General features: G+C 42.4%; 1 protein-coding gene across 1 annotated transcript in view; it reads right to left on the bottom strand.

Moving 5' to 3' along the window:
* Positions 1-2970: 2970 nt before the first annotated feature.
* Positions 2971-18786, bottom strand: part of mri1 (methylthioribose-1-phosphate isomerase 1) — a 44933-nt gene continuing 29117 nt past the window's right edge. The window contains exons 5-6 of the mRNA XM_061988034.2: positions 18284-18508; positions 2971-4083 (exon numbers count right to left, since the gene is read on the bottom strand). Coding sequence (XP_061844018.1) covers positions 3950-4083; positions 18284-18508 — 359 coding nt within the window. The 3' untranslated portion in view covers positions 2971-3949. The remainder of the gene's footprint in view (positions 4084-18283; positions 18509-18786) is intronic.

The following is an 18786-nucleotide window of genomic DNA, read 5'->3' as shown; positions in this document are numbered from 1 at the left end:
CTGACAGACTCTTGGCTAATTTGGTCTTTTGCAAATGCAATGCAGCATAGGGCCCTGACATATAAAAAGTACAACTTTTTTGTTATGTTCACGTATATGTCATGTTTTTTCAATGTTAACACTTTTGTACAAATAAGTACATTTGTACTTTATTTTTCAATGTGTTTGTTCTGTAAAGGAATGAGTTAATGTTTAAAATGACTGGTTAATAGTGCTATTATAAAGTGCAATGTCAGCACAATTTTCTTTCCTGCAATTTAAAATGCACTTGTTTTAATAAATAAATACAGCGTTTGAAAAGCATACACAATCTGTGTTAATATATTAGTCTGTGGTTAAAAGGACTTGAAAGGACTCGAAACTCAAAATGCAGGACTTAGGACTTGACTTGAGACTTTCCAGTCTTGACTTTGGACTTGACTCTGGGCTTGCCTGTCTTGACTCGGGACTTGACTCGGACTTGAGGGCAAAGACTTGAGACTTACTTGTGACTTGCAAAACAATGACTTGGTCCCACCTCTGACTAACAGTGACCACAAACGATTGACATTCGACACACTAATATTGATAAATGTAATTGCGTTAATTCAAGGTAATATCAATGTATTACTGCTAGCATGCAACATAAATATACATTACAAGAGTTAAACATATACTTGATAATGAAGAGTTGACAATGTAGAATAAAACACTTTTAACAAATATAATGTATGCATTTTAGCATAGTTTGGTGGCTGCAGGATTAGGTCTCTGCTTTTTGCAGATGATGTGGTTCTGATGGCTTCATCCGGCCAGGATCTTCAGCTCTCACTGGATCGGTTCGCAGCCGAGTGTGAAGCGACTGGGATGGGAATCAGCACCTCCAAGTCCGAGTCCATGGTTCTCGCCCGGAAAAGGGTGGAGTGCCATCTCCGGGTTGGGGAGGAGATTTTGCCCCAAGTGGAGGAGTTCAAGTACCTCGGAGTCTTGTTCACGAGTGAGGGAAGAGTGGATCGTGAAATCGACAGGCGGATCGGTGCGGCGTCTTCAGTAATGCGCACGCTGTATCGATCCGTTGTGGTGAAGAAGGAGCTGAGCCGGAAGGCAAAGCTCTCAATTTACCGGTCGATCTACGTTCCCATCCTCACCTATGGTCATGAGCTTTGGGTTATGACCGAAAGGACAAGATCACGGGTACAAGCGGCCGAAATGAGTTTCCTCCGCCGGGTGGCGGGGCTCTCCCTTAGAGATAGGGTGAGAAGCTCTGTCATCCGGGGGGAGCTCAAAGTAAAGCCGCTGCTCCTCCGCATCGAGAGGAGCCAGATGAGGTGGTTCGGGCATCTGGTCAGGATGCCACCCGAACGCCTCCCTAGGGAGGTGTTTAGGGCACGTCCGACCGGTAGGAGGCCGCGGGGAAGACCCAGGACACGTTGGGAAGACTATGTCTCCCGGCTGGCCTGGGAACGCCTCGGGATCCTCCGGGAGGAGCTGGACGAAGTGGCTGGGGAGAGGGAAGTCTGGGCTTCCCTGCTTAAGCTGCTGCCCCCGCGACCCGACCTCGGATAAGCGGAAGAAGATGGATGGATGGATGGATGGCATTTTAGCATGTTTAAACAACTTTATGTGCTAGTTTGAAAAAAAAATCTAAATATATTTACACTTGTGCATTTAATTGATTTGGAATAAATCATTTTTGCTTAGACATCAATACAAAACCCAATTGCCAATATTAACAAGTATATTCATGTTAATTAAGTTTGTAAAAAACTTTATATTGCATTTTTTAAGTATGAAAAACACTTTTAAAAAAGTTTGATGATTAATGCTCAAATTATAGCATCATGTAACGTTATCTCTGCCCTTTGTCACCGATTCTGTTCATAACCTTTATGGACAGAATTTCTAGGCGCAGTCAAGGCGTTGAGGGGATCTGGTTTGGTGGCTGCAGGATTAGGTCTCTGCTATTTGCAGATGATGTGGTCCTGATGGCTTCCTCCGGCCAAGATCTTCAGCTCTCGCTGGATCGGTTCGCAGCCGAGTGTGAAGCGACTGGGATGAGAATCAGCACCTCCAAGTCCGAGTCCATGGTTCTCGCCCGGAAAAGGGTGGAGTGCCATCTCCGGGTTGGGGAGGAGATTTTGCCCCAAGTGGAGGAGTTCAAGTACCTCGGAGTCTTGTTCACGAGTGGGGGAAAGAGTGGATCGTGAGATCGACAGGCGGATCGGTGCGGCGTCTTCAGTAATGCGGACGCTGTATCGATCCGTTGTGGTGAAGAAGGAGCTGAGCCGGAAGGCAAAGCTCTCGATTTACCGGTCGATCTACGTTCCCATCCTCACCTATGGTCATGTATGTTATGACCGAAAGGACAAGATCACGGGTACAAGCGGCCGAAATGAGTTTCCTCCGCCGGGTGGCGGGGCTCTCCCTTAGAGATAGGGTGAGAAGCTCTGCCATCCGGGAGGAACTCAAAGTAAAGCCGCTGCTCCTCCACATCGAGAGGAGCCAGATGAGGTGGTTCGGGCATCTGGTCAGGATGCCACCCGAACGCCTCCCTAGGGAGGTGTTTAGGGCATGTCCGACCGGTAGGAGGCCGCGGGGAAGACCCAGGACACGTTGGGAAGACTATGTCTTCCGGCTGGCCTGGGAACGCCTCGGTATCCTCCGGGAGGAGCTGGACGAAGTGGCTGGGGAGAGGGAAGTCTGGGCTTCCCTGCTTAAGCTGCTGTCCCCGCGACCCGACCTCGGATAAGCGGAAGAAGATGGATGGATGGATGGATGGTAACGTTATCCATTACTAATATTAGCATCCATGTTCATGTTAATGCTAATATTAACAGCTTGGCTGGGTTTACACTGAAATTAAATATTAAGTTATCTTTGAATTATCCATTTCGTTTTAAGTTTTAATAAAATACAAATAATAGAGATACATCACGTTTATAAATGAAACATTTTCCCTAGACTGTCATTTTCATTCATTTTGAAAAGAACTGTTGCTTTATTGGCGCGCGTTTATTCAAAGATGCTTTGGTGGTGTTTCCTTTATCCACAGTTTACAGTGCAGTACTGCATACTAATACAGTGTAGTACTGTGAACCTCAGCATGGCAATACAGACTACTCACATGAAGTTCAGGATGAAGTGAAAATGTATTAATAATACGTAAACTTTACAGGCGAACTTAATTATTGTAACTTTCACAATAGAATATATATTTCATAATATATTTTGTCTTCCAGTGACAATCTAAGCTTAGTGGCCAAATTGTGTTGATCAATAGCTTGCTGTGATATGAAAATGTGAACAGCATGAATACTAATTAATTCATGTACGGTTCACTTGTTGGAAAACATCAAATTGTGTCAAAAGGGTTTTTTCTGAAAATGAAGTTGACCTGTAAAGGTGAAAGTACATGAACCTTCCATTACCTTGTTAAATGAACTAAGTAAATGTGACACTAAATACAAAGATGCCATGAAATATAAATACAACTAACATATTCAAATTGTCCACTCGGCAAAAAACATTTTTGCTATTATAGCTAGAAATGGGTCTGTCATTACTACAGAAGGTACACAAAGACTTAAATGAAATGTTAATATAACATGATTGAAACTAGCAGTGTTTGTTTTTGTACATTATGTACACGCTAGCAGCAGGAAGATGTGCGTTTGTATTTATACACATTTCACACGTGAGGAAACTGACTGCTTGGCAGTTTGTCATTTTGAAAGGTGTTCAAAGGAGAAACAATTGTCGTGAGCAACGTGAAAAATCTACAATTCTTGTGAGAAGAAAATAATCGAGAAGGTTAATTTGTCTCTTTGACTCCCTGCAGAGTTTGTGTGAGAATTTAGAAACAACTTGCTTGCGATACAAACTAACCATCATCGTGTGTGTGTGTGTGTGTGTGTGTGTGTGTGTGTGTGTCTTAAGGTGCATTTGCGCGCACACGCCAGCAGGTGTTGCTCTACAGAGCAGTGAGGCGGCCAGTGAGAGCAGCTTGGAGCTCTGAGGGCAGGAAGACCCCCAACTCTGTGATGATGCCTCCTGTGATCAGCTGGTGGGGGGTCACGTCAAATGCAGGGTTCCACACCTCGATACCTGAAAACATCAACCATTATTATTTCAAGAACCAAATAACGGTTTATATTGATAAGAAATATTATAATTATTCATGGGCTTCACGGTGGCAGAGGGGTTAGTGCATCTGCCTCACAATACGAAGGGTCCTGAGTAGTCTTGGGTTCAATCCCGGGCTCGGGATCTTTCTGTGTGGAGTTTGCATGTTCTCCCCGTGACTGCGTGGGTTCCCTCCGGGTACTCCGGCTTCCTCCCACCTCCAAAGACATGCACCTGGGGATAAGTTGATTGGCAACACTAAATTGGCCCTAGTGTGTGGATGTGAGTGTGAATGTTGTCTGTCTATCTGTGTTGGCCCTGCGATGAGGTGGCGACTTGTCCAGGGTGTACCCCGCCTTCCGCCCGATTGTAGCTGAGATAGGCTCCAGCGCCCCCCCGCGACCCCAAAAGGGAATAAGCGGTAGAAAATGGATGGATGGATGGATAATTATTCATAATTTCAAGAAAAAATACTACTTTGCCACAAGCAAACAATTATTTTAAGAATTAAAGATAATACCCTTTATATTTGAACAGATACAGAAGCAATTCCTGATAGTGAGAATCAATATTTGTACTCAACAGTGCCAACTTTCAATAATGTTTGTGTGATTGTTTTATAAATGTTAATTTGTTTAATAATAACATTTTAATTAGTTTAATGTAACATTTAACATTGAGCTGATAATGATAACTGTGTTTTCTAGTCGTTTTATTTTGTTTTTCTTGCACTTCTGAGTATCATTTGTAAATACCGTATTTTTCGGACTACCGTATTTTCCGCACTATTAGCCGCACCTAAAAACCACAAATTTACTCAAAAGCTGACAGTGCGGCTTATAACCCGGTGCGCTTTATATATGGATTAATATTAAGATTCATTTTCATAAAGTTTCGGTCTCGCAACTACGGTAAACAGCCGCCATCTTTTTTCCCCGTAGAAGAGGAAGTGCTTCTTCTTCTACGCAAGCAACCGCCAAGGTAAGCACCCGCCCCCATAGAACAGGAAGCGCTTCTTCTTCTACTGTAAGCAACCACCCGCCCCCATAGAAGAAGAAGAAGCGCGCGGATATTACGTTTCATTTCCTTTGTGTGTTTACATCTGTAAAGACCACAAAATGGCTCCTACTAAGCGACAGGTTTCCGGTTCATGAAAAGACGCAATCTCTCCATCCGCACACGGACTACTATTTCACAGCAACTGCCTAAAGACTTTCAAGAAAAGCTGGCTACTTTCCGTGCATATTGTAAAAACAAGATAGCTGAAAAAAAGATCCGGCCAGAGAACATTATCAACATGGACGAGGTTCCACTGACTTTTGATATTCCTGTGAACCGCACTGTGGATACAACGGGAGCACGTACGGTGAATATTCGCACCACAGGGAATGAGAAGTCATCCTTCACTGTGGTTCTAGCTTGCCATGCTAATGGCCAGAAACTTCCACCCATGGTGATATTCAAAAGGAAGACCTTGCCAAAAGAGACCTTTCCAGCCGGCGTCATCATAAAAGCTAACTCGAAGGGATGGATGAATGAAGAAAAGATGAGCGAGTGGTTAAGGTAAGTTTACGCGAAGAGGCCGGGTGGCTTTTTTCACGCAGCTCCGTCCATGTTGATATACGACTCCATGCGCGCCCACATCACGCTGGTTTTTAATATATTATTAAAGTTTGACTGACCTATCTGACTGTTTTTTTGACATTCCTTTAGCGCAGTTAGATGCGGCTTATAACACGGGGCGGCTTATAGGTGGACAAAGTTTTGAAATATGCCGTTCATTGAAGGCGCGGCTTATAACCCAGGGCGGCTTATGGTGCGGAAAATACGGTATAAGGCGCATCTAAAATCCTTTCATTTTCTCAAAAATCGACAGTGCGCCTTATAACCCGGTGCGCCTAATGTACGGAATAATTCTGGTTGTGCTTACCGACCTCGAAGCAATTTTATTTGGTACATGGCGTAATGATAAGTGTGAGCAGTAGTCACACATAAGAGATACGTGTAGACTGCAATATGACGCCAGTAAACAACACCAAAACATTAAATGTTCCATTGAAAATCAAGAACATTAAACACGGCACTCACAAATCTGGCAAAATGTCTTAGTATGACTTTGAAGCCGCACCGCTTGATGGACTGTCGGGCCCATTACGGCTATCGTCGTCAGAGATGCAAGTACTACTATGGTGTGTGTATTAAGACCGCAAAATGGCACTCATTAGCAGACATATTATCTGGCGTTTTGTTTCACAATATTATGCAAAACCAACCTTTCTTACCTTCTGACGTGCATTTGAGATCTGCACAAGTCCAGAAAATTTGCGCAGGTCTGCCACTGTAGTCCGTGCCGATGCCTTAGTTGATAAGCTTCTTCTTTTTCTTTCTTGTTATGGGACATTCACCCTCTGCTGTTGCCATTTCTAATATAAAGTAGTGTAAAGTTCTAACTTATATCTCGCTATGGAAGGGCTAAAACATACCGGTATAGTGGGTTTACATTATTCACCCAAGGAACTTAAGTTATTAGAGAGTTCCGGTCGGACGGTTTTTCACGGGACACATTTCCGGTGTTGTTGCATTAGTGACCCACGGATGAAAAGATATTGCTCCGTTGTTGATTTCAGTAAAGTCTGAATGTCATTAAAACAATTAGCTCCATCTTTTGACACTTCTTCCACTCCCGTCCTTGCACGCTACACCGCTACAACAAAGATGACGGGGAGAAGACGCTGTCAAAGGTGAGCCATGTAAATAAGACCGCCCACAAAACGGCACATTCTGAAGATACTGTCAGAAAGCGATTTGAAGATGATCTGCAAAACAATCTATGAAACATTTTAAACCAAGGAACTATCATCACATGTTATGTAGACCACAAGAAAGTGTTTTACATTTAGAAAAAAAATCGTAATATGACTCCTTTAATGCCGGTGCGCCTTTTGTATGAAAAAAGACCTGAATAGACCCGCTCATCGGCAGTGCGCCTTATAATCCGGTGCGCCCTATAGTCCAGAAAATACGGTATGCATTAATTTTAGTATGTCTTAGGTGTGACATCATGTCCGGAAAAGTCTGTTGACGCTCGCTGCAACTGACACAAAAATCCAGAGGTGGGTAGAGTAGCCAGAAATTGTACTCAAGTAAGAGTACTGTTACTTTAGAGATTTATTACTCAAGTAAAAGTAAGGAGTAGTCACCCAAATATTTACTTGGGTAAAAGTAAAAAGTATGTTGTGAAAAAACTACTCAAGTACTGAGTAACTGATGAGTAACATACACACACACACACATATATATATATATATATATATATATATATATATATATATATATATATATATATATATATATATATATATATATATATATATATATATACATTGATATATACAGTATATAATTTATATGTATTTATTTAGCTGTTTTTGTTTACATGTTAAAGATGTTTTAATGAATATACATGCATGTTTAACATATAGATTCCTTTCTTTCATGAAGAGTAGAATATAAGTTGGTGTATTACCTGATTCTGATGACTTGCATTGATTGTAATCAGACAGTAGTGATGATAACGTCCACGTTTTCAAATGGAGGAGAAGAAAAGTTCCTCCTTTCTGTCTAATACCACATGAAAGTGGTGGGTTTTTGGCATCTTATTTGTACAGCTTCCATATTCGTTTTTATACACTTTACAAGAAATATATTGGCGTCAAACTCCTTAGCTTGCTAGCTTGTTTGTGCTGGCTTTCGGAGACTCTTGTTTTGAAAGCGCAGGCGCGATGGAGCGGCACTTTTATTGTGAAGACAGGAACTGTGCAGTCAGTCTTTAGGCTTTTGACGGGATGTACGGTTAAAATAAAAAAGTATCTTTTTTCCTTCACACTTTTGATTGATTGATTGGAACTTTTATTAGTAGATTGCACAGTACAGTACATATTCCGTACAATTGACCACTAAATGGTAACACCCCAATAAGTTTTTCAACTTGTTTAAGTCAGGTCATGTGACCACCTGGCTCTGTTTGATTGGTCCAACGTCACCAGTGACTGCATCTGATTGGTGGAACGAAGTGAAACGTCACCAGTGACTGCATCTGATTGGTGGAACGAAGTGTAACGTCACCAGTAAGGCAGGCACTATGAAGGTCTGTCTGACAGACCAAAACAAACAAAGCGTGCATTAACAGATCGATAAAAATTAGTAGCGAGTAGCGAGCTGAATGTAGATAAAAGTAGCGGAGTAAAAGTAGCGTTCCTTCTCTATAAATATACTTAAGTAAAAGTAAAAGTATGTTGCATTAAAACTACTCTTAGAAGTACAATTTATCCCAAAAGTTACTCAAGTAGATGTAACGGAGTAAATGTAGCGCGTTACTACCCACCTCTGCAAAAATCTAAGTCCAGTACTATCTTTCTATCTGTGTGCTTTGAATTGTTTTACAGCTTTCTTTGATGCTTCTCAAAATATATGAATTGAATGAATTATATATTTATAGAGCGCTTTTCTCTAGTGACTCAAAGCGCTTTACATAGTGAAACCCAATATCTAAGTTACATTTAAACCAGTGTGGGTGGAACTGGGAGCAGGTGGGTAAAGTGTCTTGCCCAAGGACACAACGGCAGTAACTAGGATGGCGGATGCGGGGATCGAACCTGCAACCCTCAGGTTGCTGGCACGGCCGCTCTACCAACCGAGCTATATTTAGTAGTCTTATCAAACTTGCAAAGCACCCACTCCTTGTCTCAACGCCCCTTTCTCTAACGAGGCATCTCCTCCTAACTATACGAGTGCACATGTAAAAGGGGTGGAGGGGTCGCATTAATATCCAATGAAAACCTTAACCTTACCCCTAACCCAAGTAATAAATATAAATCATTTGAGGTGCTTTATGAGGTCTGTCACACTGCTACCTCTCTATCTGGCGGTTATCTATTGCCCCCGCTGGGCCCTATTCGGACTAATTTCGAGTTTGTCACTGATCTAGTGACGCACGCAAATAATATAATTATAATGGGGGATTTTAATATCCATATCGATACCCCATCAGACCCTCTGTGCGTGGCGCTCCAGACTATAATTGATAGCTGTGGTCTTACACAAATAATAAATGAACCAACACATTGCAAAGGTAATACGATAGACCTAGTCTTTGTCCAGGGTGTCACAAAGTTATGGTACTACCGTACACTAAAGTCATGTCCGATCATTACCTTATAAAATTTGAAGCTCTGACTCATTGTCAACAAGCTACTATTAACCAATGCTTTAGAAGCCGCAACATTAATGCTGTCACAACTGACTCTTGCTGGCCTACTGCCTTCGGCAACGGCACCATTCCCAAGTTATGCGGACTCTATAGATAACCTCACTAACAACTTTAACAATGCCCTGTGCAACGCCATTGACAGTATAGCATCGCTAAAGCTAAAAAAGGTCCCTAAAAGGCTGGTTTATAGAAGAAACCAAAGCTCTTAAACTATGATGTAGAAAGCTGGAACGCAAATGGCGTGCGACTAAACTTGAGGTTTTCCATCAAGTATGGAGTGATAGCTTAATAACTTATAAATGCACGCTTAACTTAGTTAAAACTAATTACTACTCCAATTTCATCCGCCTCAATAAAAACTATCCTAAATATTTATACAGTACAATAGCATTGCTAACCCAACAAGGTGCTCCCCCCAGTGGCTCCACCAACTCAGTTGATGATATTATGAATTTCTTTAATAAGAAAATTGAACTCATTAGAAAGGAGATTAAAGGTAACGCGTCCCAGCTCCAACTGGGTTCTATTAATGCAGATAGGAATGTATGTCCGGCCAGTGCGCTCCAAAATAATCTCTTTCTTTCTGAAGAAATAACATTAGAGGAACTCCTGCGACTTGTAAATGGGACAAAACAAACAACATGTTTACTTGACCCACTTCCTGGGAAACTTATCAAGGAGCGGTTTGTAATATTAGGACCATCAGTGCTAAATATTATTAACTTATCACTTTCCTCTGGTACTGTTCCCCTAGCATTTAAAAAAGTGGTTATTCATCCTCTGCTCAAAAGACCTAACCTCAATCCTAACCTTATGGTAAACTACCGGCCGGTGTCCCACCTTCCCTTTAACTCGAAAATCCTCGAAGAAATTGTTGCACAGGAGCTAAATGAACACTTAGCGTCTAACAATCTCTGTGAACCCTTTCAGTCCCGTTTCAGGGCAAATCACTCTACGGAGAAAGCCCTCGCAAAAATGACTAATGACCTATTGCTAACTATGGATGCTGATGCGTCATCCATGTTTCTGCGACTTGATCTTAGCGCTGCTTTAGATACCGTCGATCATAACATTTTATGAGAACATATCAAAACGTATTGGTATGTCAGACTTAGCCTTTTCTTGGTTTAAATCCTATCTTACTGACAGGATGCAGTGTGTCTCCCATAACAATGTGACCTCGGAGTATATTATGGTAACGTGCGGAGTTCCACAAGGTTCGGTTCTTGACCCTGCATTGTTCAGCATCTACATGCTGCCGCTAGGTGACATCATACGCAAATACGGTGTTAGCTTTCACTGTTATGCTGATGACACCCAACTCTACATACCCTTAAAGCCAGTGTTGGGACTAACGCGTTACAAAGTAACGCGTTACTTTCGGCGGTAAATAGTAATCTAACGCGTTATATTTTATATACAGTAACTCAGTTACCGTTACTACATGATGCGTTACTGCGTTATTTTACGTTATTTTTTATGTAGTATCGGCTAGAAACTGAGAAGATCTGAGTGTGTTTTATAGGAGCGCTGCGGAAGAGGCGACAAGGAAGAGGCGCGCCGCGCGCTGTGTGTGTGTGTGTGTGTGTGTGTGTGTGTGTGATTGATTGAGACTTTTATTAGTAGGTTGCACAGTGAAGTACATATTCCGTACAATTGACCATTAAATAGTAACACCCGAATAAGTTTTTCAACTTGTTTAAGTCGGGGTCCACTTAAATTGATTCATGATACAGATATATACTATCAGATATATACTATCATCATAATACAGTCATCACACAAGATCATCACATTGAATTATTTGTGTGTGTGTGTGTGTGTGTGTGTGTGTGTGTATGCGTGTGCGTGTGGGAGGGGGCGTGTCTGTGTTTATTAACAAGACATGGCGAAGCCCGAAGCGGAGTTTCTTAACATGGAGATATTCTCACTACTTTTCTTTTGTCGATCACAAAGAAAAGAACATTTTAGTTAAATGCAAGTTGTGTCTTGGATCAAAGATCCTATCCTTGCAATTCAAATCTGCTGAAACAGCTACAAAAGCAACATGCTTCGACGAAGCTAGTAAAGAGAGACACACTTCACCTCCTAAGCAACAGCGGCTGGGTTTTAACGAGGCACTACGCACTGAAGGTACACACTCTGTCAATTCTCTTATATACTGTTGCTCTTTCATCCTAGACTTCTTGATTATCACATTACTGTATAGACTATAAAGTTCACAAACAAAGAGGAATGCTAGTGGGCCAGGCCAATCTTTCCTTATCTCTAAACTAAAACTGGGGAAATGTGTAGTGTTCTGGGCTGCAGAAATGATTTTATTTCAGAATTCCTTGAGAGAAAAAAACGCCTGGTTAGGCTTTGTGTATGTAGTGTGTGCCTTCCTTGGTTTACAGCTATCTTGTTATAATGCGGTTTGTTACTTATGTATGTTATGTTGCAGCTATTTAAAATAGTTTTGTCAATTTGTTCTGTCCTGAAACAAATTGGCCCTTTGAAACATATCTTTGTCTTTGTGTGTTGTATGTAGACCACATTGCTTAGCAGAGTTCAGTGATGCAAACGCATGTCAAGTTGATCAACAGATTGTATTATTCTCCAGTGCAATAACAGTACTGAAATGAAGGCTAAAATGGCATTAAAGGGGGCCTTAAAAAAATAAAAATATATACATATAAGCAACTAATAGTTAATTTTCACAGTAACGCATTACTTTTTGGTGTAAGTAACCGAGTTAGTAACTGAGTTACTTTTGAAATAAAGTAACTAGTAACTGTAACTAGTTACTGGTTTTCAGTAACTAACCAAACACTGCTTAAAGCTGACCAACACACCAGATTGTAGTCACCTGGAGGCGTTTCCAAATAAAATTAAACAATGGATGTCCAGCAACTTTTTGCATCTTTATGCTAAGAAAACAATAAAGCTGATTATCAGTCCTGCAAGACATCGGCACCTATTTAATAATACCACCTTAACATTTGACAACCAAACAATTACACAAAGCGACTCGGTAAAGATTCTGGGTATTATCTTCGACCCAACTCTCTCATTTGAGTCACACATTAAGAGTGTTACTAGAACAGCCTTCTTTCATCTCCGTAATATCGCTAAAATGTGTCCCATTTTGTGCACTGCCGACGCTGAGATCATTATTCATGCGTTCTTTACGTCTCGTCTTGATTACTGTAACGTATAATTTTCGGGTCTCAGTTGATACAAAATGCGGTTGCGAGACTTTTGACAAGAACAAGAAAGTTTGATCATATCACACCTATACTGGCTTACCTGCACTGGCTTCCTGTGCACTTAAGATGCGACTTTAAGATTTTACTACTTAAGTATAAAATACTAAACGGTCTAGCTCCATCCTATCTTGCTGATTGTATTGTACCATATATACCGGCCAGAAATCTGGGTTCTAAGAACTCCGCTTTATTAGTGGTTCCCAGAGCCCAAAAAAAGTCTGCGGGCTTTAGAGCGTTTTCTTTTCGGGCTTCAGTACTCTGGAATGCCCTACAGTCAGAGATGTTACCTCAGTAATAGCATTTAAGTCCCATCTTAACACTCATTTGTATACTCTCGCCTTTAAATAGATGCCTTTTTAAACCAGTTGATCTGTTGTCTCTCTTTTCTGCTCTGCCCCCCTCTTCTGCATGGAGAGGTTATCAGGTGACTACAGATCAGCCTCCACAGATGAGGCACTAGCTGTTCAAAGTCGGGAACCAGGATGGACCACTCCTCATTGCTTCAGTTGGTGACGTCTGTGCTCTGCTGACTTGTCTCCATTCAAGATGATCACCTGCGAGTCTCCCAATAGACTGGACTTTCACATGAAGCCAGGACCTGGGGTGAACCACTCCATATGCATCAGTCGGTGACATCTCCACGCCCCGACATGTCTACATGCAAGAGCCCACCCCGCTATGGACTGGACTCTCACATTATTAACTGTATGCACTCGGCATCCATTGCACCGGTCACCCAGGTGGGGGTCCCCACACCTGCGGCCCCTTCCAAGGTTTCTTGTTGTTACCATCGGGTTGAGTTTTTTCTTGCCCTGATATGGCATGTCGTTGTGGCTTGTGCAGCCCTTTGAGACATTTGTGATTAAGGGCTGTATAAATAAACTTTGATTGATTGTTGCCATAGTCAGGAAGTAGTCTTGGCAATTAAGTTGAATGTGTCAGTCTTGTCTTTTGTTGAGTCCTAAAAAGTGTTTATACCAGGGAAATATACCAAGCCACATTTTCAGAAAACTAAGGACAGGGGAGGCCGGTCTTCTCCCTTTACTATTACCATATTTTTTAGACTATACAGGTAAAAGCCAGTAAATTAGAATATTTTGAAAAACTTGATTTATTTCAGTAATTGCATTGAAAAGGTGTAACTTGTACATTATATTTATTCATTGCACACAGACTGATGCATTCAAATGTTTATTTCATTTAATTTTGATGATTTGAAGTGGCAACAAATGAAAATCCAAAATTCCGTGTGTCACAAAATTTGAATATTACTTAAGGCTAATACAAAAAAGGGATTTTTAGAAATGTTGGCCAACTGAAAAGTATGAAAATGAAAAATATGAGCATGTACAATACTCAATACTTGGTTGGAGCTCCTTTTGCCTCAATTACTGCGTTAATGCGGCGTGCCATTGAGTCGATGAGTTTCTGGCACTGCTCAGGTGTTATGAGAGCCCAGGTTGCTCTGATAGTGGCCTTCAACTCTTCTGCGTTTTTGGGTCTGGCATTCTGCATCTTCCTTTTCACAATACCCCACAGATTTTCTATGGGGCTAAGGTCAGGGGAGTTGGCGGGCCAATTTAGAACAGAAATACCATGGTCCGTAAACCAGGCACGGGTAGATTTTGCGCTGTGTGCAGGCGCCAAGTCCTGTTGGAACTTGAAATCTCCATCTCCATAGAGCAGGTCAGCAGCAGGAAGCATGAAGTTCTCTAAAACTTGCTGGTAGACGGCTGCGTTGACTCTGGATCTCAGGAAACAGAGTGGACCGACACCAGCAGATGACATGGCACCCCAAACCATCACCCAACCATGCAAATTTTGCATTTCCTTTGGAAATCGAGGTCCCAGAGTCTGGAGGAAGACAGGAGATGCACAGGATCCACGTTGCCTGAAGTCTAGTGTAAAGTTTCCACCATCAGTGATGGTTTGGGGTGCCATGTCATCTGCTGGTGTCGGTCCACTCTGTTTCCTGAGATCCAGGGTCAACGCAGCCGTCTACCAGCAAGTTTTAGAGCACTTCATGCTTCCTGCTGCTGACCTGCTCTATGGAGATGGAGATTTCAAGTTCCAACAGGACTTGGCGCCTGCACACAGCGCAAAATCTACCCGTGCCTGGTTTACGGACCATGGTATTTCTGTTCTAAATTGGCCCGCCAACTCCCCTGACCTTAGCCCCATAGAAAATCTGTGGGGTATTGTGAAAAGGAAGATGCAGAATGCCAGACCCAAAAACGCAGAAGAGTTGAAGGCCACTATCAGAGCAACCTGGGCTCTCATAACACCTGAGCAGTGCCAGAAACTCATCGACTCCATGCCACGCCGCATTAACGCAGTAATTGAGGCAAAAGGAGCTCCAACCAAGTATTGAGTATTGTACATGCTCATATTTTTCATTTTCATACTTTTCAGTTGGCCAACATTTCTAAAAATCCCTTTTTTGTATTAGCCTTAAGTAATATTCTAATTTTGTGACACACGGAATTTTGGATTTTCATTTGTTGCCACTTCAAATCATCAAAATTAAATGAAATAAACATTTGAATGCATCAGTCTGTGTGCAATGAATAAATATAATGTACAAGTTACACCTTTTGAATGCAATTACTGAAATAAATCAAGTTTTTCAAAATATTCTAATTTACTGGCTTTTACCTGTAAGTCGGTACTATTATTTGTCTTTAGCGTTTCTGCTCGAAAAAAATCTTCATATCACTGCTAGCAACGATTGTAAGTTTACAATACAACTAAAACACTTCATACTTACTAAACCATCCCATGTGTGATGTCTGTAGTAGTGTTTTAATGCATATTTGTACGTGCTACCGTAATGTAATCACACCAGCATTGTTACCATGAGCGAATATGCTAACATGTTTACAATGGTCTGTATTAGTATTACTAACTTTCAATGGCATTCTGTTTTATCTTTTCAGTTTTGTAAATTCCCCATAATGTGACTGTAGAGTTGTTGAGTCTGTTTAGCTGTTTGGAGAGCTAGCTTCCGCAGTTAGTGGGTCCATGACAATGGCTTCTGTTTTGTTGGACCAGCCGTTTTACTGCCATGTGACAAGCATCGTTTGGAAACAATTAGGGTATGTAAATAAACATTTAGAAAATATTTCGTACCAGTATATATCTGAGGCTTATGGTCCAGTGTGGCTAATAAAGGTAAAAATATGTATTGCTTTTAAAATTTGGTGGGTGCCTCTTAAATACCAGTGTGGTCTCAAGACCGGAAAGTACAGTAGTTTTATTTTGTATATTCTTGAGAACCAGCATCCTCTACAGTTGACATTTGATATTGGTCTATTTATATTGTCAGAGTTACAGGAGCGCTGTGCTGTTTTTCAGGACCTTCTGCAAAAAAAGCTAGTCAAATATCTCTATGACAGCACCTAGCGAATTTTAAGAATCTGCTGCAAAAATGTGAGCCTCTCACAAGTTTTTTCCAACGGAACTGGCGGGCCACCAGTTGAATACCCCAAATGATGAAAGAGAGAGGACTTAAAATGAAATCTTGAGGAACACAGATTGTATAATAAAATAAGTTGACTGCATCTGAAGTAAACAAGCTACAACACCACTTTAGTGATATAAATCATATTACACACACAAAAAATGTGCACAAAATAAAGGGGGAGGGCTTAAATGGGTGCCTTGAGGAACGCCTCAGTTATGTAAACTCACGTTTGGACCGCAGTGTTCTATGTTTGCTAGCAAAGTTAAAAATGCAATGCAATGATCTGTCTCTGTGTTTACAGTGGTCCAAATTTCTCTATACAATTTTTAGGAATTTGCTGTAATAATTTATGTTTCCCAAGTTTTGAACTAGTTTTGTGGACTTGGAGAAGGCATTCGACCGTGTCCCTCGGGAAGTCCTGTGGGGAGTGCTCAGAGAGTACGGGGTATCGGACTGTCTGATTGTTGGAGTCCGCTCCCTGTATGATCAGTGCCAGAGCTTGGTCCGCATTGCCGGTAGTAAGTCGGACACGTTTCCAGTGAGGGTTGGACTCCGCCAAGTCTGCCCTTTGTCACCGATTCTGTTCATAACTTTTATGGACAGAATTTCTAGGCGCAGTCAAGGCGTTGAGGGGATCCGGTTTGGTGGCTGCAGGATTAGGTCTCTGCTTTTTGCAGATGATGTGGTCCTGATGGCTTCATCTGGCCAGGATCTTCAGCTCTCACTGGATCGGTTCGCAGCCGAGTGTGAAGCGACTGGGATGAGAATCAGCACCTCCAAGTCCGAGTCCATGGTTCTCGTCCGGAAAAGGGTGGAGTGCCATCTCCGGGTTGGGGAGGAGATCTTGCCCCAAGTGGAGGAGTTCAAGTACCTCGGAGTCTTGTTCACGAGTGGGGGAAGAGTGGATCGTGAGATCGACAGGCGGATCGGTGCGGCGTCTTCAGTAATGCGGACGCTGTATCGATCCGTTGTGGTGAAGAAGGAGTTGAGCCGGAAGGCAAAGCTCTCAATTTACCGGTCGATCTACGTTCCCATCCTCACCTATGGTCATGAGCTTTGGGTTATGACCGAAAGGACAAGATCACGGGTACAAGCGGCCGAAATGAGTTTCCTCCGCCGGGTGGCGGGGCTCTCCCTTAGAGATAGGGTGAGAAGCTCTGCCATCCGGGAGGAGCTCAAAGTAAAGCCGCTGCTCCTCCACATTGAGAGGAGCCAGATGAGGTGGTTCGGGCATCTGGTCAGGATGCCACCCGAACGCCTCCCTAGGGAGGTGTTTAGGGCACGTCCCACCGGTAGGAGGCCGCGGGGAAGACCCAGGACACGTTGGGAAGACTATGTCTCCCGGCTGGCCTGGGAACGCCTCGGGGTCCCACAGGAAGAGCTGGACGAAGTGGCTGGGGAGAGGGAAGTCTGGGCTTCCCTGCTTAAGCTGCTGCCCCCGCGACCCGACCTCGGATAAGCGGAAGAAGATGGATGGATGGATGGAAGTTTTGAACTAAACTCTGTGGTGTAATTTTTGGGCCTGATTTGGCCCCAGGTAGTAATTATTGTACTTAATACACACCAGCTGTTGGATTGTCATATGCATCTTAATTGTAGTTTTCATTACAAAATTTGGATGTGTTTAAGTCGACATTTAAAATAACTAATGTTAATCAGTAGCATGTAAATGGTTTCCATCCATCCATTTTCTACTGCTTGTCCCTTGTTTGGGGTCACGGTATATCCAAGGTATATTAGCACTGAGCCAGCGCATTAACTTTTTAGTGCTTTCTATCAGACATGTATGCTGTGTGGGTATTGCAACATTACTTATAAGCAGTCAGCTACCAATTATGTCTGTTCACCCGCCAAGTGCTGGAGTTTGCAACCGGATGTGACGTCACGTGCAACAAACGTATCGGAATATGGTACCGTTTGATTTTACCTGAATTGGTACTGGTAGCACCGACAGAACAACCGCTGGTGCCTAGTAAATACAGTATTGCCTATCTCTTTAAAAACACACAAGTACTGTATATTTACTGGCTCAGCTTTACTTTCATTTGATATACCTTAGTTATTAGAAGAGAAGCACAGTATCTCCAAGTGTTTGAGGAACCTGGCAGCTCATAATCATATCATTGAGTTTTATAACATCTTTGGCTACTACAACAGCTAAGGTTTCAATATTTAACCTTACTTGCATGCACACACACGTACCTGGGGCAGCAATGGCGACTCCATTAATACTGGTGAGTTCCTCAGAGGGGCGAACTTCGATGATGATGTCCCTGCCGCTCTCCAGGCTCAGGTCACATGAGGTGCTAGGTGCAGCTACGTAGAAAGGTATCCCATGATGCTTGGCAGCTATAGCCAGCTGGTATGTTCCCACTTTATTGGCCGTGTCACCGTTAGCAACCACCCTGTCTGCTCCTACGACCACGGCTGTAGAGAAAATCAATCAATCAATCAAAATGCACTTATATAGCCCTTAACCACGAATGTCTCAAAGGGCTGCACAAAACCCCCAGACTTCTTCGTACGGTAATGAATTACATAAAGGAACGTCCTTTAGAGCAGGGATGCCCATTAGGTCGATCGCACGCTACCAGTCGATTGCGGAGGGTGCGTAAGTCGATCGCCAGCCAGGCATTAAGAAATTAGACCTAAAAATTAGCCATCGGCAATCTTCACTGTGATGTGACTTTCGTCACTTGATGCCA

The sequence above is a fragment of the Nerophis lumbriciformis genome, linkage group LG27 (assembly GCF_033978685.3).
Source record: "Nerophis lumbriciformis linkage group LG27, RoL_Nlum_v2.1, whole genome shotgun sequence".
Lineage (NCBI taxonomy): Eukaryota > Metazoa > Chordata > Actinopteri > Syngnathiformes > Syngnathidae > Nerophis > Nerophis lumbriciformis.
This window is presented reverse-complemented; position numbering and strand designations above follow the sequence as displayed.